The sequence below is a fragment of the Jaculus jaculus genome, chromosome 18 (genome assembly GCF_020740685.1).
Source record: "Jaculus jaculus isolate mJacJac1 chromosome 18, mJacJac1.mat.Y.cur, whole genome shotgun sequence".
In the NCBI taxonomy this organism is placed as follows: Eukaryota; Metazoa; Chordata; class Mammalia; order Rodentia; family Dipodidae; genus Jaculus; species Jaculus jaculus.
Genome location: NC_059119.1, coordinates 5,117,013 through 5,137,578, shown reverse-complemented (window position 1 = coordinate 5,137,578; position 20,566 = coordinate 5,117,013). Strand labels below are relative to the sequence as shown.

General features: G+C 39.6%; 1 protein-coding gene across 2 annotated transcripts in view; it reads left to right on the top strand.

The window, feature by feature from the left end:
* The window catches only part of Tmem26 (transmembrane protein 26), a 42,896-nt gene extending 32,720 nt beyond the window's left edge, over positions 1-10,176 (top strand). Inside the window, exons 5-6 of one of the 2 annotated variants that reach the window (XM_004657785.2) lie at positions 4,433-4,509; positions 8,635-10,176. In XM_004657785.2, the coding sequence (XP_004657842.1) occupies positions 4,433-4,509; positions 8,635-8,999 (442 nt within the window). In that variant the 3' untranslated portion in view covers positions 9,000-10,176. Of the gene's footprint in view, positions 1-4,432; positions 4,510-5,403; positions 5,986-8,634 lie in introns of those variants that run through there. The other variant, XM_045137112.1, reaches the window with a different exon arrangement.
* The last annotated feature ends 10,390 nt before the right edge of the window (positions 10,177-20,566 follow it).

The window sequence follows — 20,566 nt, the reverse complement described above, 5'->3', positions numbered from 1 at the left end:
TGTGAACTTGATAAGATATGAGATACAACTCAGGAATTGCTGCAAGGGTATTTCTAGAAACATTTAATGAGGAGGGGAAACCGATCAAGAGTGTGGGTTGCACCTTCCTATAGGCAAAGGACCAGGACTGAATGGAAAAGAAAAAAAAAAAAAAGGAAAAATGTAGCTGAACACCAGTGTTCAATTCTCTATTTCCTGACTGGACAGATGTAACTAGCTACCCATTCATTCTCTTGTCACCATGCCTTCCCCATTGGCATGGGCTGTGCCCTTGAACTATGATCTAAAATAAACCCATCTTTCTGTCCTGAACTTGCTCTTGTCATGGCAATGAGAAAAATAGCTAATATATAAGCTTGTGTGGTTATGTTTGAGAACGATTAGGGTAAGAGTCTCTATTTCCCAAGAGGATGAAATTGAGACACAGAGACTATGAGAAGGAAGGAGAGGAAGGAAGCTTAATAATAACAAGAAATGGCATATTAATTAATAGCTATTGTTCCTCAGCAATGGTTATTTGCCATTTGCTGTGTATCAAGACATGTTCTGATGTCTTTAGACTGATGAGCTGTTTAGTGTTGACAGCAACACTCTGAGGCAGGTACCACTATTACCAGTTAACAAGCAGCTGAGCACTAGAAACAAAGTCTCTATTGCATGCAATAAAAACATAACTGACTTGTATTGTTCCCCCATATTTAGCACTATCTGTGTTGGGTGCTATTCCACAATATATTTAACATTAAAATAATACACTCAAAATGATCACATAAAATCTAGTTGCTGTAGCAGTTGTCAACCTCATAATGCAGATGGGTGAAGGGAATCACACAGATGTTAAATGACTTGCTCATGCTAATATATCTGGTAAGAATCTGTCTGGGATTAGAGGCCTGCATTCTGCTTCTCTACAGAGACTGCGGGTCTGGTGTTTCAATTCCCATCACTTGGCACCAGAGACCATGCCTTAATGTTGCATTCTGTGCTGCCTTACAGAAAATCACACATGAGTTTTAAGGTAGAATTATTGAAATTTAGGATTATATGATACCTGAAACATGACCATTTTAGGAAAGATTTACTTTGTGTCTATTTGAAAAATCCTTTCTAAAATATCAGCAATTTTCTTGAAATCTCTGTGGGAAAGTCCTGCCAGGATATCTGCCCAAGAAGTGACTTATTCTACTTTGAGATAATATGATTAGAAAGTGCTTTTCTTGGTTTTAATGAAATATGGATCGATACAAACTCATCTGAAGTTCTTTGAGCCTGACTTGTCCTTCTGAAGTCACAAGATGACAGAATTGTCATTTCCTTCCCTCAATGAAGGCCTTTAAATATATCGAAGAATGTTTTTAGAGAGTCTTCTCATTTGTTAAAAAATATTTTTAATTATTTATAATCAGAGTCTCTTGCCACTGCATAGGGCCAGATGCACAAAGTGGTGCATGCATCTCCAATCCATTGCAATGGCTGGAGGCACTCCTTGTCTGTCTGTCTGTGTCTCTTCCCACTCTCCACGCTTGCAAATAAGTGACAAAAATAATTGAAAAATAACGTGATGGGGCTGAAATAAGCTATCTAGTTTTGACTTATGCTCCCAATTCATCATTTGTGTGTACAGTGTGTTCTGCTGTGTGTGATGTGTGTTTGAGTGGTATGTGCACACGTGTGCACACATGTGCAGAGACCAAGTGAAGGCATGGCATGTAACATTGATCTACCTTATTTCCCAAGGGAGAGTTTCTTACTGCCCTGTACTTCCTCAATTTTTTGTTAGGACTGGCTGACCAGGGACCTCCAGTAACCATCCTGTTCTGTCCCAATCTTTGAATGGCCACACCAAGCCTGTTATATGTGTGTTAGAATTGAACTCAGGTCCTTGTGCTTGCATATCTACCGAGCTATCTCCCTGCCTTTAGTTTACAGTTCTAATAAGCAAATTACTCCAGACAAATTTGCTCAGCTCTCTATGTCTTGCTCTCCTCCTTGTCAAATATGGATAACCCCATGGCTTCTTTGCTGAGTTACTGAGAGGATTCTGTGTTATAATGGAGTTCTGAAGTCAGAGAACTAGCTGGTCTGTAAGTCTGAGATTGCAAAGTACCAGCAATATTATTTAAAACTCCACACATTCATGAAAGGTCTACTCTGTAGACATGGATGCCATGAAGAGGAAAAGGTTATACCCTACATTCCCAAGGGACTTCCCCTTATGATTGTATATCCCATATTTCTCATGAATTGACCCATGACCACATTTGTTTTTGGGGAAAAAAAAAATCACAAGTCATGTGTCACTAAAGACTCATAATGAGATAGCAAGGATAAAATCCATGAGTTTTGCACATAGCTGCTTTTTCAATGAAGTGCAATTTCTGATCTTGTCCCTTCCTCTTTTAGGTTGTTCAGATTGTGTTGTACAGGGTATTGGTTTCTCTATGCAGGCACCATGTCCTGTGTGCGTGTGTGAAGTTTCCCATCTCTATCATCACTCAGGCCATTGAAGATATGTGAAGCAGAAAGGAATAAAGACACAGCCTGCTGCAAACCCACCGGAGAACCCCCAGTGGGAAATCACTCCCAGTTAGAAACCCACCTACCTGCACTGACAAACAGAATATTTCTTTTATTTTTAATTTCTTGTTTATTGTTATTTATTTATTTGAGAGTGACAGAAAGAGAGAGAGAAAGAGGCAGAGAGAGAGAGAGAATGGGCGCACCAGGGCCTCCAGCCACTGCAAACGAACTCCAGATGCACCCCCTTGTGGCACCTGGCTAACGTGGGTCCTGGGGAATTGAGCCTTGAACCTGTGTCCTCAGGTTTCACAGGCAAGCGCTTAACTGCTAAACCATCTCTCCAGCCCCAGAATATTTCTTAATCCTGTTAATAAGGACACTGTGAGAAATCCTTTTTAGAATGCTAATTTGAACCTAAATGTTTATTGTTAATTTATAGTAGTGTTTGCTTAGCAATCAAGACTCTGTTTTAAAAAAGAAAGCCTGAGTTCATCTCAGAGCACTTGTTCTCACAGACCCTCTGCTTATTCTTATTAATGGCTGGTCCTTCAAGAAGAACTCTCAGTAGTCTCTTAAAGAAATGCTTCCACAATCCATGTGGGTATCCATGGCAAGATGCCTTCGGTACTTTGACGTGTATTTCTGTTTCTTTGTGAAAGTTGAGACTTCATTTTCTTCTGTCACCAACCTTGTCATCATCATTAAGTGCCACGACAGAAATACCTTTGAAATCTCATTTACAAATTCTCTGAGTTTTGAGGTCTAATTTTTCAAGTTCTCAGCACTTGAAGTGTTGACGGATACCCCTTGCGATCACTTCATTGAGTTGGCTTTCAAAGACTCTTCTGGATGGTTTTTGTAGCCCTCTCCAATCAAAACTCTCACTTGACAGAACATGAAAACAAAATCCGATATTCTTCCACTGACTTCAGGTTGAGAACTTCCTTTGCATTTTTCCTTAAAATAGATGTGACTTTAGTGCTTCTTCAGTACACAGTGTGTGTCCGTGTTGTCTCGTTGGTTCTTTCTGAGCTTAGTTTTGCAGACCATCTTCGCACATCTCTGATGTCTATGTGTGCCCAAAGATAGGCATTTATTTGGTATGTCCAGCCATTCCTTCTATAAATATATGCTGACTTCTACAGTTTGTCAGACACTGAGGATACAGTGGTGAGGAAAAACTCCAGATATCCCTAGCCTCATAGCTGAGCATCTTGTCTGATTATAGTTTACTAAACAATGTCCTCACCTCTTCCCACCTAAGGACAGCTTTGCTTTATCATTCTGAACATTTGAGCATCACCTTGGCTGAAGAGATGGTTCAGCCATGAAAGGCACTTGCTTACAAATCCTGATGACCCAAGTTCAAATCCCCAGCACTCACATAAAGCCAGATGCAAAGAGTGGTGCATGTGCCTGAAATTTGTTTATAGTGGCAAAATATTCTAGCGTGTTTCCCCAAACACACATGTATGAATAAATAAATAATAAATATTTGAGCATCATCTTGCCCTTTCAAGATGATATTCCAAGGACATTCTTATAATTTTGAAGAAATGATGAATTCTTCCCTGAGAAAATTTTTGAAATTAGGCCTTAAAATACCCTTGTCCATAGTATTCCCCTATCATTTCTCTCCACAATGTTTCTAAGATTTTGTATAATTAACATGGTAATACGGAGCCAAGATGCTTCATCACCATTTCTGCTCACGTTGAGTCACAGATGTTTTTGTTTTTCTTTTCTCTTTACTCCACCATGATAATGCATGGATTTTTTTTCATGGATTTTATTATATCACAACATAATTTGATAACTTATAAGAGACTTATTTAGAATATATTAAGGTGATTTCTCTCTTCTGCAGGTGGTCATACTGTTTCTAACTAATCTAAAATGCGCTTAATTCTAGGAGTAACCCCGTGCTGGTCTTCGCCATCCTCGGCATCTGGACCTGGAATATGCTGCAGTTTCCCCTCGACCTGCCAGGTAAATCAGCATGCAAAGAAATGGACAATCACGGCTCTTGTATATAAGATAATAAAACTAGGGTTGCCACGGGAGTTGTGACAGCAACTTTTAGCAACACTTTTAGTATATCTTAGAAGAAGATTCAAACTCAGGAAAGCCACATGTGGATCCACTCTGGTGTACGATGAGCTAATGATGTGTGAATGTAACGAAGTGTGGGGGTGTATGCCTGTCATTCTAGCATTCAGGAGAAGGAGGAAGGAGCATGAGTTCAAGGAGATCCTCAGTTAATTAACAAGTTCCAGGTCGGTGGGGCCTTGTTTCAAATACTGAAAAAGAAGCCAGGCATGGTGGTACATATGTTTTATCCCAGCACTCAGGAGGCAGAGGAAGGAAGATCACCATGGGTTTGAGACTACATAGTGAATTCCAGTCAGCCTGAGCTAGAGTGAGACTCCACCTCAAAAAACCAAAAGAACTAAAACTAACTAATAATAATAATAATAACAATAATAATAATGAAAAAGAATCAAATTAATTATTGGGCAGATAACTGAATAGAATTATACTCACCTGAAATAGTGCTTATCATTTTTATGTATTAAATTCCCTAAAGCTTTGTTAACATACATGTGAAACAGTTGGTTTCATCTGTGAAGTGGGGAGATAAACATAGTAACTTGACATGATAGTGTGCCTCAGTATTTGTAAAGTGCTTAGTACATTGCTAGTGTGTGTGTGTGATCTCTTCATTTTCTGCATGTGTATATGTAGTATAGGCATGTGCGTATGTGTGCACATGTATGGTCATAAGTATGTGTGAGGGAGTATGCATACATGTGTATATGCATGTGGAGGTCAGAGGTGACATCGTGTTTCTCCTTAATCACCCTTCACCTTATCTTTTTGAAGTAGGTTCTCTCACTGAATGTGGAACTCACACAATTGGCCAGATCAGCCAGCCAGCAAGCTTAGCTCTGACCCTGCTTCCACCATCCAAGAACTGTGATACGCAGACATGCACAACCATGTTGGGTGATGGGAACCTGGACTCAGGTCCTCATGTTTTCACAGCAAGCACTGGGACACCTCCCTGGCCCTTTCCTCATATTCTTAGAGAACCATTCATTACTGGGATGGGAGCAAGTTTAAGGCTACAAATGGAGAATTACAATTGTCCCCAGTAACGACCCTTTGTGTCACACTTGCTCTTAATTTAATGAAGATCTAAACCCACAAGATCACAAGTATTTTTATAACATTTGGTGTGTGTGATAACCTACAGCTGAATTACCCAAAGTGGTAGCCATCAGCAATGTACCACTTTCCAAATTCAAATTATGTAAAGCTAAAGGGGCAATTCTTCAGTGACACTAGCCATATTTCAATTTCTCTGTTACCACACATGGCCACCATATTTCATAGCAACACAATAAATAAATTTTAATTAATTTTGTTTATTTATTTATTTGAGAGCGACAGACAGAGAAAGAGGCAGAGAGAAAGAGAGAGAGAGAGAGAGAGAGAGAGAGAAAATGGGCATGCCAGGGCTTTCAACCACCTCAAATGAACTCCAGATGCATGCACCCCCTTGTGCATCTGGCTAACGTGGTAACGTGGGTCCTGGGGAACTGAGCCTCTAACCGGAGTCCTTTGGCTCCTCAGGCAAGCACTTAACCGCTAAGCCATTTCTCCAGCCCAGAAGTAATTTTTATCATAGAAAGCTCTATTGGACAATGTTAATCTGAAGTCACCCCACAACCTCTTGGTATGCTGGAATTTTGATTCAGGAAATCGAATTGCTACTTTACTTTGGAGTAATTCTAGAATTTAATAGCTACATTTTACTTAGTACATTTTATTCTTAGTGAAATTCTACCTATAGCTTCAGTTAGCATGAATGCTTCTAGTAGGGATAATTAACATTATTTGGTGCCAAAAATAGTTCCATTTTAATAGACCCAGAGGTCTGATACTATATTGGATGTAAGCATATACTTTCTGTGACAAAATGGTCAATAGGATAGACCGAAAGAGTTGGTTTGCCCTTTTCAAAATACCAAAAGCCCAATTATAGATTAATAGTATAATAACAATAAAACATACAATAATAATGCTAATAGCACCCATGGATTTTGTTAGAATGTGTCTTAGAAGGTGTATGGCACTAATGAGCCAGTGGATGGAATATTAACTAGCCAGCCACTCTCCTGATAGATTAGAAGCCACCAGTTACACATATTGAGTCATATCCTTAGGGGATCCCCTGGGAGGCATTTGCTGACCCTGATTTCTCAAGAAAAGCAGTTACTAATCGTATATTGGCCTTTAATTTTTTTCACCCTCTCATATCTTGTGGTTTATAGCCTTCCAAAGAAAATTTTTATTTAAGAAAGAAATTTTGTAAACTTTCAGAGGTGATAATGTTATGCAGCTGTTTGTAAAACAAAGACCAAATGTTACTTATGACTAAATCACTATTGTATTTTCAACAAACAGTACATTATGTTCACCCATATCAAAGCAGATTCATGAGACTTGTGGGCCCTTCTAGATGAAGGCATTCTTTGTTTAAAAACTCCAAATGGAAGGCTTTATTATTATAAAAAGGATTATTTTCTGCCCTTGACCCTGAATTAAATGTACATTTTAGAAATTAAAACAAAAAGTTTCATCTGTTGATTGAGTCTCCTTTTGTTCAACTGGAAAAATCTGTAATTATATCCAGTCTTTCTTATAAACTGTGAAACAAAAGCACAAGGAATTGGGACAAACTAAAATAAAAATGGCATTTATTCAGGCTTTTCCTCCCCCATCATTGGAAAAATATGTTTAACATGAAATAAACTTGACTCTAAATTTATCAGCATTTGGATTTCTGAAGCCCTATTTATACATATGACTAAAGAATCCAGCCAGTAAGTGGACACATCCTAGAGAGAGTTTCTAGAATTATCTCATGGTAACCCATGATAATAACTCATTGTTGCAGTCAGAGCCTTGTTGCTGCAATAAACATCCAAGAAGACACAACTTATGGTAGCAAAGGGGTTTATTTCGGCCTAACAGAGTGTAGAGAAACCCTATCAGTGGTAGAAGAGGTGGGTTCCCTTTCAGAGATGCAAGCAGACAGAGACCAGCAGCCAGCACCACCAGCAAGCAAGAATAGAAAGAAACACACACACACACAGCTCAAACTGCTCTCTACTCATTTGGCTGAAATTCAGATCAGCCCTACAAATACACTTTAAGGCTGGACTCATCCCCAGTAACCCCTCCATCCCAGTAGGGTTCCCACTGGAGACTCAAAATTCAAGCCTGAGCCTATGGAACCATATGTTCAAACTGTCACATGTGTCTTCCTTGCTTTAGTTTCCATCAAGGAAGACTCTTATTACCCCAGAGTTGGCATGGATGAGGGAAGACTGCATGAAAGGGAGGAGGGAAGGCAAAGGAGCTATTCTAAGAGAAACAAAAGTGAACCAATAAGCGACCCTTATCTCACAATTATTGAAATTCCAGTGTTCAGAGGAAGAAACTGAGGCTCTAGAAAGGTGTATTCCTTGTGAAGCATCTCACTATTAGAAAATAAGTCAGCCCGGGAAGTAAGCTGGCTCCCTGGCTTGACTTCCTGAGTGTAGTCTGAGCTCCCTCCCTAAACTGCAGACCCCCTCCCGGTGTACACACACAGAAGTCCCCTTTATTCTGTAATCTCTTCAGTCTATTTAATTGATCTTTCCTTATAGTGAGGTCTGGAACATGATGTGATTGTTTTTAAGTTCATAGAAACTATGTGGAAAGGTTTGGGGCTGGAAGCTCCCATCTTGGTGGCCAGGATTAAATTACAGAATCATTTCCCATCTTTTTGAAGCAGTGCTCTCATTCTTAATGACTTGTCTGGGTCCCTCCTGAAGTTCTGCACTTCTTTGTAAAATATTTTTATGAGAAAGACAGGGAGAGAATGGGCATGCCTGGGTCTCATGCCACAACAAACAACTTCCATATGCAAGCATCACTTTTTGCATCTGGCTTTTCATGGGTACTGGGGAATCAAACTTGAGTCAGCAGGCTTTACAAGTAAGCCCCTTCCCCAGTTTTGCGTTCCAGAGGCATAACATCAAGTGGTGTGTCTTGTGTTTACAGTGCAGCTAAAGGTGGTGTGTCCCTCAAAGGTGAAAGCCAGGGGCTTTGCCAGCCTGTTCTTCTGCCACTACAGTTCGGATCTGTGGACGATTTGCCTCAGCCTCTTCATCCAAGACGGTCCCTTCCTCGTCGTGCGTGTCATCCTGATGAGCTATTTCAAAGTGATCAGTCACATGCTGGTGTTCTTTACAGTGAAGAATTCCCTCGTAATAATGCTGCATCTGTACCGCTTAGTGGCGCTGATATTGGCCACCCGAGAGTCCTTACGCCACCAGTCAGAAGGGCTTAGGGCAGCGGGCAGAGGCCATGACCAACCCTCTGAGAGCAGGCTCAGGGAGGGCACGGATGAGTCCTGTCCTCTGTAGGCCTCGGCAGCCAGCTCTGCGGACTCCCACCCCGGGCCTCAGTGACTCTTCCCCAGCGCGCTGCTAGGCTTGACAGGCATGATCTCTTTCTTTCTTTTTTTCCCCTAAATCTCAATCCCGACGCAAGAGTTTTCAAAGAAACATGAAGAGATGGCAATTTTCTTTGCTTTTTCACTTGAAATAGAATGAGCTTTGGGGAGTAGTGATTGAGGCCACTTCCAGAGAAAACAGCAAATAGAACAGGTGTGGAGCTCCCAGGTGACGTGCTTGTGCTGGTCAGCGCCCCCCAGTGCTCTCTAAATACCTGGGGACAACAGAGGCTTTGAATGTCGACTCCACTTTCAGACCATCTCCCGTGACCAGCTCTTCAATGTCGGTTCAGTACGTGCAAAACAAGTGCTAGAAAGGTGTCCTGAAAATGACCTCATTGTGGACCAGATGCTAGAAAAAAATCACTGCCCAACTTCCTTAGCTCAGAGAGGCCCATGTGTGGTTGCACAGGCCTTTACAGAGACATGACTTTTCTGGACTGAGGAGTCCTTCTGTCATGACAGGCATGCTCTTACAGAAATGTGACTGCTTCTGGTTTGGGTGCTATAAAATCCATAGCAAGTCATTATGATTGCACACCTATAGGTTGCAAGGAAGAAAACACCAATAAAAGGCCTGGACAGTAATAGTCTCCACCTAGTACAATTTGTGTCTTATGTAGTTTTCTGAATACTCCTTTATGGCCTTGGCGTAGCCCATGAGCTGATACAGGCACGCTGCGATACAGATCAAGGTGCCCCAGCCCTGAGTGTCTCCAGCAGCAGCAGCAGAGGTCGCTGCTGGCTCCTAGGAATGGCCTCCTCTGCAGATGGCCTTTGGTCCCAGTGAGTGTGCAGAGTGACCACAAGCCACAGCCTCCTGGGAACCAGGCTATTTTCTTGTGTCTCTGGATTGTGGCTCAATTTCCCATGACTGAAATAGCCATGCTTTATATACCTTGGTATTTTCTGGGTGAAAATGATTTTGAACTTTCTAAAGTCAAGTTTTGTTTTTAAATACATAGTGTATTGGATTTTATCGTAGTTACATGAGGAAAACAGTATAAAATGCAAAAAAAAAGAAAAAAAAAACTGTTCCTTAAGAGTTTGAGTCAAGGGCTGGAGAAATGGCTTAATGGTTAAGGATCTTGCCTGCAAAGCCAAAGGAGCTTGGTTCAATTCCCCAGGACCCATGTAAGCCAGATGCACAAGGTGGCACATGCATCTGGAGTTTGTTTGCAGTGGCTGGAATCCCTGGCAAGCCCATTCTCTCTTTCTCTCTCTCTCCCTCTCTCTCAAATAAAATAATTACAATAAAGAAGTTTTAAGTATAAAATTAGTTTGAGGCATAGTTCCTCCTGTGGTGGTTTATGTAGATTGTCAACAGTTCCTCCCATCACCTGCGAGGGTTTATCTAGGTCAGGTTGCCTCTGTGAAGGGTTATCGACTCTCCATTCCATGATCCGGGGTTCTGGACTCTATTCAACAAAACACCCATGTTCATCTCTCTCTGCTTCCTGACTACAGACCAAAGTAGCTGCCTCCAGCTCCTGCCACATGCCTTCTCCTCCACGAAGGACTCTGCACACCAGTACTGTAAGCCGAAACAAACCCTTCCAGTCTCAAGTTGCTTTTGGTCATATATTTGGCCGCAGGAACTGGGGAACAAGGAATTCACCTCCCATGCTAGTATTCTCAGGGATCCATAGGGACGTTGGTGCGGGTACTCCCCAAACTGCACATAACCTATTGACAATGAATTTTGAACACTTTTGTCTAAAAATCTCTAGGGTGACATTATAACCACTCAAAACATTTGATAACAAGGTATATCAGTGAGCTCTGTTTTTATGCAAGATCATGTATATTTTCTAATTAAATTCAGTTGCCTTTCTCACATGTACTTCTATTTTTATCAATATAATGATTGTAAAATTGTGCATGAAATTAAAGAATACATTTATTATTTTCCATATAATTTTATGCAAACTGATGTCAAGAAATTACCTGAAAGAAATTGACAGCTTTTAAGGGCATGTGATTTAAAATGCTTAGCAAGGGAAAGCAGAAAGCATTAACTGCTGTTTGTAAGACTGTCTCAGCAGAATCTGTTTTTACGTTAGATGTTTGTATTAAAGACTTTTTTCTACAACATGTATGTGTTGCTTATTACTGTACATTTGCTCATGACATACTTTTCATGCTGTAATTTTTTTTCCAGCAAAACAAACACTGAGCCTCTAAAAATAGATAAAGTATAAAGTAGTCCGGCTGTCGCAAAGATATTTTTAAGTGCTTTCAAATCTGAGGCTTGGCTTGGTTTCATGAATGACTTTCTAGTGTTTAAATAAAGTATTTTGTAATTAGCAGTCCTCCTAAATCCTGGAAAAGAAAAGACTTGTCCAAAATTGGACTGAATTTGGAAGGCCAGAGAGTCAAAGAGAACACAAGACCATCTTGGTAATTAATGGTAGTAAAAAACAGACACACAGTCTGCAAGTTTTTATTTATTTATTTTTTTTTCCTGGAAAATTCATGAACCAAAGCATTTAATCTAGCTTCCAGGGTTCCACTTCCTTATACTACCTGCTTAGACAATAGTTTGATAATAGCATCTTTGAAGAATCCTAAATCTAGGTTTTAACTCTAATAAAAAGTTAAAAATAGATTCTGTTAATTGTATTTTTTTGTTTTAACTTTGCCTTTTTAAAAAGTTTTATTTATTTTTTCTTTTTGGATTTTCGAGGTAGGGTCTCATTCTAGTCCAGGCTCACCTGGAATTCACTCTGGAGTCTCATGGTCTCAAACTTATGGCGATCCTCCTACCTCTGCCTCTCATGTGCTGGGATTAAAGGCGTGCGCCACCACTCCTGGCTTTAACTTTGCCTTTTTAAACTGTGTTTTTGTAGACTGCTAAACGTTGTAATGTCTTTAAAATCCAAATGCATGCTAAGGTGGTTAGAATATCAGGCAGTTCTCATGTGTTGAGGATATTTGTTTGCCTTTTGTTTGTAAAATAACTTCCAACATTTTTCTTTTTGAGGTAGGGTCTCACTCTAGCCTAGGCTGACCTGGAATTCACTACATAGTCTCAGGGTGACCTTGAACTCACAGCAATTCTCCTACCTCTGCCTCCCCAGTGCTGGAATTAAAGACATGTACCCATGCCTAGCTCCAACATCTTTCTAATGTGAGACAGATTGCCTGCCAACTCTACATCCAGACATAACACCTACAGATAGCTGACCACTGAGGAAAGTGTTCCACTTATCTTTGGAGTGAATGTTACTGTTATGTCATCACTTGATTAGTGCTCAACTGAATGCCCTTCCACAAATACCTCATTCCACTTGCATGAAAACACAGCATACATGGGCCCATGTTCCTGTGTGGAAAAGCATGCCTCACTTTGGCTTTGGGTGTTTTCCTTGCACTCATTGACTAAGTCTCCAAGGACACGGCTAAAGTGAGTACACTGCTTTGCCTTGGATGATTGTATTGATTTTTGTTTCGGTTGTAAGTGATAACATAAGAGAACAGAGACCTGGACTGGTCAGCATGGTGGTCTCCAGTGAGAAGTCTTAGAGAAGCATACCCATTGGCTGTACTGTAGTTCCTTAGATAATCATAATGATGTGCCTAGGAGATACCAGGATTCACTGTTGGAATCTCCTAAACTCATTATTCCATAGAATGTGTGAAAATGTCTGGGAAGGCATACTTGCTTTACAGGTACACACACTTTAGGATTTCCCCCAGGCTTCAAAGTTCCATAGAGACTTTTATCATCATTGTAATTTAATGTCAGTAATTCTCACTTGCTCCTCTGGTTAGAAGAGCCACTACCCAAGGTTAGACCTTCCATCCTTTCACCTTACTCCATGACTATTTAAAATAGACTGCACAGTTGTGAGTTGGAAAATTTAAAAAGAGGCTGTTGTACCTTTTCTTTTTGTATAATTCCAGACTTTCTTTCTTTGTTTTGAACTTAGTGTGGATTTTTAAAAAATATTTTATTTTTATTTTATTTATTTATTAAAGACAGAGAGAGAGAGAAAGAGAGAGACAGAATGGGCACGCCAGGTCTGCTAGCCACTGCAAATGAACTCCAGATGCATGCACTATCATGTGTATCTGGCTAATGTGGGATCTGGAGAATCTAACCTGGATCCTTAGGCTTCACAGGCATGTGCCTTAATTGCTGAGCCATCCCTCCAGTCCTTTTATTTTATTTTTATTTATTTGACAGAGAAAGAGGGAGAGAGAGAGAGAATGGGTGCTCCAGGGCCTCCAGCCACTGCAAATGAACTCCAGATGTGGGTCCTGGGGAATCGAACCTGGATCCTTTGGCTTTGCAGGCAAATGCCTTAACTGCTAAGCCATCCCTCCAGCCCCTTAATGCATATTTTGACTTGCTCTGACAAACATCTGAGTGGGTTAAACCAAGCAGCTGGAGGATGTCCACAGCTTGAAGCTTCAAATAACTTTCTGTATTATGGGAGTAAGTCAACAGTGATTGAAGAGTGACCCACTGCAGCCATGTATTTTATGGGTATCAGGTTTCTGAGTATCTCTTACTAGAACACCACATGAGATTATTTCTGTCTGGACTACTTTGCTATGGCTGACCTTGTGTTTTGCTATAGATATTAAAAGCTTCAGTATAACTTTTTCCTCCATATCTAATTTTGGCCTATTTTTCATGTCTTTCTTCTCTATAATAATTTATTTCCTGTATGGTTTTGAAGCTGTTTTTTTAAAAATAAAACTGATCTACTTAGAATATGATTAAAGTGGCATTTCAAACCAGCGAGGAAAGAATGACCAGTTTTATAAATGACGTTGGGAAATGCGGCAATCCATCTGGAAAAAATAAAGTGGGATTTTTATCTCACGCAATCTATAGAAATAAATTCCAGATGGATTAAAGATCTCAATGCAAAATGAAAACTATAAATATTAGAAGAAAATATGGAGCATGTCTTCAGATTTTTGGGGGGTGGGCAATCTCCTATGAAGGAAGATGTGAATCCCAGAAGCTAGAAACCAAGAGACTGGTAGATTTTCCTACATAAATGTTTAACATTTCTCAATGACAAAAGTATCATAAATGTATCAGTATTATTTTGTCTTTTGAAGAGGAAAACATCAGTGAAGTCAAACAAGAGAAGCAAGGATTATAGATTTTGGAAAGGAAGGATTATCATTTATTCACATTCACATAAGTTTGAACATCCAATAAGTCACGTCTAAACCTAAGATTAATAGTTAACCTAAAAGTACACAAAAATCAATAAAATATTTCTACATAAACACTTAGCAGAATGCAGTTTTGAAGAAGTGATTGTCATTGTATGAACTAAGGACCATGAAATACATAGGAGTAAACTTTAAAAAGATGTGTAAGAACTGTGTAATGAAAACTATAAAGTGACTTGAGGTTCACAAGTGAGAAAGCCAACAGGAACTGTGCTCTGGTGGGTGATGGTAAGAAGCACTGACTTTCCAAGCAGTATCAGCTCCTCCTAAATTTCAAGCAATCTCCATAATGTTATTAGTAAGATTTCAATTTCTAGTGGCTACCTAAGGCAATTCTAAACAGTTCATGGTGAAGTAAGCATGAAAGACTCACTGGACAATAGCAAAAGAAAGAAGAAAAATGAGAGCGAGCCTGTGGTACATTTGACTCCATTATGTACAGTTACAATTGTCAAGGGGATGCAGTTCTGGCACATGAGCTGGCAGGCCGAGATGTGGATGCAGCAAGGGTGGCGAGCAGAGCGAAGCCCCTGGTTCTGCTGTGCGGCGACTGCAGGCAAGGGCAAGGGCACCTCCAGTCGTTCAGGTTTGGCAACATACTGAGTTGGGTCTCCACCTTAATTCCTATGTCCAAAACTTTCAGGTGGAACAAATGATGGACTATGGGAAATTAAAGAGAGACAGAGCTTTTTTTTTCTTTAAATGTGGTGAGATTTTTTTATTAGACAGAGAGAGAGAATGGGCACTTCAGGGCCTCCAGCCACTGCAAATAAACTTGAGATATATATACTACCTTGTGCATCTGGATTATGTGGGTCCCAGGGAAGTGAACCTATGTCCTTTGGCTATGTAGGCAAGTGCCTTATACTGCTGAGATTCCCTCCAGCCCTTTTTTAAAATTTTTATTTATTTATTTATGCGATTTTTTTGAACAAGTTGTAAAACAAAAAGGCATATGAAATTTATAAATCTCAGCTCATTAAAGCTTTAGCAACATAAGAATATCACAAGCAAATACAACCTCGGCACATAAATTAGGTATGAATAGTCAGAGATCAATAAACTGGGAGAATAGATTTGCAACAAATATAACTAGGCATTAGATTTTTAATAAACAAAAAGCTCTTGCAAATAAGCAAAAAGTAAATTATCATTGGAAAAAGGAGCCAAAGACTTAATCATGTGATGCAGTGCAAGTGGAATGAAATGTAAATGAAACCACAAGGAAACACCACTCTTCAATTACAGACTCAACTACAAGAAAACTAGTTTTCATTTATTGAATCTACGAAGCTGCAGAACTTTTCTTTTCTAGAGCTGCAGTAGAGGAGCGCCAGATAAATAGGTATTCCTATTAAAGTCCACTGAAAGTGAAAATTGCCACCATTTCTCTGGAAGACAGTTTGGCAATGTCACTGAGTGATAAAAATGCATTTTTATGTTCTGACCCAGGAAGTCAACTTCTGAGAAATTATTCTACAAATACATGTGTGGAAACATGAGTGGAGAAGGCTATTCAGGGTTCTCTCCAGCAGAATCAGCGGGTCCACCCATGGGGTCATGGCTGGATAATGGAAGAACCTCGCCACAGGAAACAGGTGCAGATTTTGAGCAGAAAGAAATGGATCTGTAATCATTGATAGGAACAATTGCTTAGGTATTTTGTTAGATAAAAGTTAAGCACGGAAAACAATTTAGCATGGTGTTCTTTTTGTAAATGTTATTCACTCCTCTACCAGTGGCTAATAAACAAATGAGATAATGCTAATTCCTGAAGATTGTGGACAGTTCTGACTTTGTTTGGCTTTCATGTTTTTAATAGCTTAGGTTTTTTTTTTTTTTTAAATAAGCACTCATTGCTTTTGTAACTTAAAAAGCAATCATCAACAAAAGAAACCTCACCACTTTGTAAACCTGCTGCTGTGACAGACACTTTGACATAATTTTGCAAATAAAGTTTAAATAAGCATATTTTGACCTAAGGAAATAATGATTGGGGCATTACCTGTAAGGATGATCTTATGAACATTAGACAAAGCTAACATCTAAATATGTCAAATGCAGCTCGCCTTTTGAAGGAGCATAAAATACTTGGGCAATGAAAATGCTGTGTAGAGCGATGTCACTCCAGAGAGTTCAAACTGACCCAAAAGTCTCACTGGGTCTGGTTTGGTAAGTACCACGGGAGTTACCTGGTGATGGTCAGCTTGACACTTCCTCATTCTCTAGCATTTGTGAAGCTACCAAAACAAATCACAGAGGGTTTATTTTGAACAACATACTCAAACAGAGAAAGATTACTAAATGAAGCCTTAAAAGAAAAGAAAAAAATTTTTTTGAAAGAATCTATGCATCCCAAATTGCCCTCTAAATATTTACATTTATGCCCATATATTAGTGCTGATCTCACTTATGGTTAGAAAAGATTCTTTTTCAGATGGTAGTGACCATAGGAGTGACTCAAAACCCACCAAATGCTGAGAAGTGACAGTGGAGTATTCAGCACTGAGATACATGTCTACCAAACCCTGGAAGACTCAGGAACCACTGTGGAAGAGTTGGTGGGAAAAAATACAGGAGCCAAAGGATGTGGAACAGTGCTTAGGAATGCAGTCTACCAGACACAAGGTGACTTTGGCCTTCATGACCTTATACTATCCATCATTACCTGCCCACCTACATGTTATCATGGATGACACCAGAGGAGGAAAAAAAGACATCAAAGAGAAAAGAAAATCCAAAAAGCAGACACTCAAAAAATCTATAGATGTGGGCTGGAGGAATGGCTTAGTGATTAAAGCATTTGCCTATAAAATCAAAGGACCCAGGTTTGATCCTCCATGACCCACCTAACCAGATGCAAAAGGGGGCACACATGTCTGGAGTTCATTTGCAGTGGCTCGAGGCCCTGATGTACCCATTCTCCCTTCCTCTCTCTCTCTCTCTCTCTATCTCTCAAATAAATGAATAAATAAAAATAAAATATTAAAAACATCTATAGACATGAGACTTGTGGACACTATTGTCAGCCATATGGCATGCATATAACATTAAGAGACAGTGAATCTGGCATGCAGTAAGTTTCAATACACATGAGAACTTTCTTAAAAAAATAAAGAAAGACTAGTTGCAAAGAAGAAGAGATTCAGTGGAGGGGGTGCAGGAGAATGGAGAGAGGAGGGTGATGGGAAAGGATTATGATCATGGATATATCATGGTATATATATATATATATATATATATATATATATATATGCACACACATACACACATACATACATACCATGGATATATATATATATATCCATGATCATATTACATATGGAGGTTGTCAATAAAAAATCTTTAAATAAAGAATCTATGCATTCATTCCAAGCCCATATGCAATCGTCATCCAATTTGAATATGTAAGCATTTAGAATATCAAATATTGACTAAATGTACAATACATTATCATAAGTGATCTAATGGGTGGAATGTGAATCTGATCAAATTACTAAGTAACACATAAATTCCTAAGCCAACCATATGTCAAATGCCATATAGTCTTTGTATCCAATGAAAAATTTCTACCCAGAAAAATTGGATGTACAACATGAAATATGTTTTCTCTGCAGATACAGATTAGGCTTCTGCCAATTGCATAGCAAAAGAAGCTGGGTGGTTGAGGTTATAGTGTCTGGGGGCTTGTTTCTACTTTCCAGCAAAAATTGTTGCCATCTTTTCTCCAAACATTCCCACATGACCTGAGTGACGGCTAACAGCTGGATCAAAAGCTGTAATTATTTCATCAGCTGTCTTACCTCTAAGGTGTTCCTATTACTAGTGGTTTTCTTTAGAATATCTAATTCCAATTTCTTATTTTTTTGCATGCCATGCTTATATTTGTGTCTGGTCATGATACACACACACATACATCATCATTGTCGTCATCACAAGTAGAACATATTGGGTCTCCTGCCACTCAGACATGTGAGGAAAACCAGATATGTACAACATCCTGACTCTCCCTTCTTTCATCTTATTCCAGAAAAACCTTGAAATTCTGTCAGGTATTTTTCTTTACTTCTTTGTAACCTTTATCCTACTGTCTTGATTGCAAGAGCTACTGTCTTAATTTAGAATTCCAATCTTTCTTGCTTCAGGGGTTGCAAACCTTTTCCAGTTAGTCTTCTTCCCTGCTGGTTCAACCTTCCAGAATAGTGTTTTAAACTGCATTCATGGCAGGATTCATATATCTATGGACTTCAAGTTCTATCTAAAAGTCTTTGACGATGCTTTCTTACCAACAAGACTAAAGTTGAGTTCCCAGAAAATCATTTAAGACCTTTAATAAACTGGCCTTAACCAAATGCTTGATTTAACTTCACTGTGATACACCTCCAAGACCCCACCACCAAAGAGAACAACAACTGTAATAAGATTTTCATATTGTCTCAAACCCTGCTGCCTATGCTCAATGACATATGCTCAATGACATGTTCTCAAGGCCTCCTCCAGCAATACTCACCATTGCCACCACCACATCACCACTGAACCCTAGCCTCCTCTCCTCTCTCCTCTCACGGGTGGTGCAATCTCCCAATCCCAAATTGACAACCAGAGAAAGATGAAGAAACCCAACAACCAAAATCTTTCTGCACCCTAGACTCCAACATGGTGAGTGTAGTCATTCTTTAATCCTGAGAGCAGAGTCCTGGCTTCTCATTTCTAGGGTTGGGGAGGAGCAAGAATATTGAGGAAGAAACCAAAGATTATGTGGGTATGGAGCTACAGAAATGGCTGCCTGTCATGGTCCCCAGACACAGTTGGAGAAGCAGCAGCAACAGCAGGTCAGGGGCCCCTGAAGTACAAATAAACTATGCATTTTCACCAGTGTTTACTAATCCAACAACTTCTATTTATGTTGCTTTGTTGGTACCTTCCCCCTCATGCTTGCAACAATTGACTCTTCCAGCAATATCTGCCTCTCAAGGCTTACTACCATCTTGGAACAAGCCTCCCCCTGACAAAAATTACTTCAGGAGGGTTATCTCAGGCATTCCATTTTCCTCCGGCTAGAAATGGGCTTCTTTTGTGTCGGACTGAGGCTTCCCACCACTCTAGACTTCTCTCTCTCCGATTCTCTCACCGATTACCATCACATACCACGAGGGCATATTTAAAATATTTTATTCTTATTTATTTATTTGAGATGGGGGAGAATGTGGGCACCAGGGCCTCCAGCCACTGCAAATGAACTCCAGACGTGTGCTCCCCCTTGTGCATCTAGCTAATATGGGTCCTGGGGAATCGAACCTGGGTCCATTGGCTTTATAGACAAAAGACAAACACCTTAAGCACTAAGCTATCACTCCAGCCCAATGATGGCATATTTATATGCCTATGCCTGCCATCAGACTGTGGGATGACTTAAGGACACAGGTCATGTTTTATATCTGTTCTCAAGTCTTTTTCTGTCTCTATGAGTTCAGGACATCCCTAGCCTCATCTTATTCTAAATGTGTGGCATTAGCATGTCAATTGGTTTCCAATTCAAATCTAAGATTATCAGAGAGGGTGTCATGCTCCCACTTCTCTAATAATGTTTACAAGATTTATCTCATCTCCTTCTGAGCATCTTGACCATATTTGATACATCTATGTAGTGCCTATTTTACAATGAAAGTATTCAAGATATCGGTTTTGTTCATCTGTCTGATAGCTAGTAGGAATGTCTCAAAAATACTGTTGAGGGAGCTGGAGAGATGGTTCAATAGTTAAGGTGCTTGCTTGCAAAGACTAACAACCTGGGCTCAATTCTCCAGTGTCCATGTGGGGCCATATACACTAGGTGGCACGTGTGTCAGGAGTTTGCTTATAGTCACAGGAAGTCTTGGTGTGTCCATTCTTTCTCTCTCCGTCTTTCTCTCTTCCTCTCTCTCTCCCTGAAGATGAATAAATAAAAAGATTAAAAGTATGCTATTGAGTGAATCATGTTTTCTGAGCTTATTTATGCAATTATTTTCTTATAAAACTGGAATAACACTATATATTTAGACATATGACTCTATTCCTGTGTTATCATTGCTTTGACATCTCTAACTATTAAGAACATCTTCCATACCTAATGCCCTAATGTGAATACACATAAAACTACCACCAAAACAAGACTCCACCATGCCTCATCTTCCCCAAGATTCTTTGTAGTCTCCTTTAGCCAAGTTATGTGAGAACCATCTCCTACTGTGTCTTATATTTTCTCATTGTCAGTTCATTTGCTATTCATGAATCTATGTA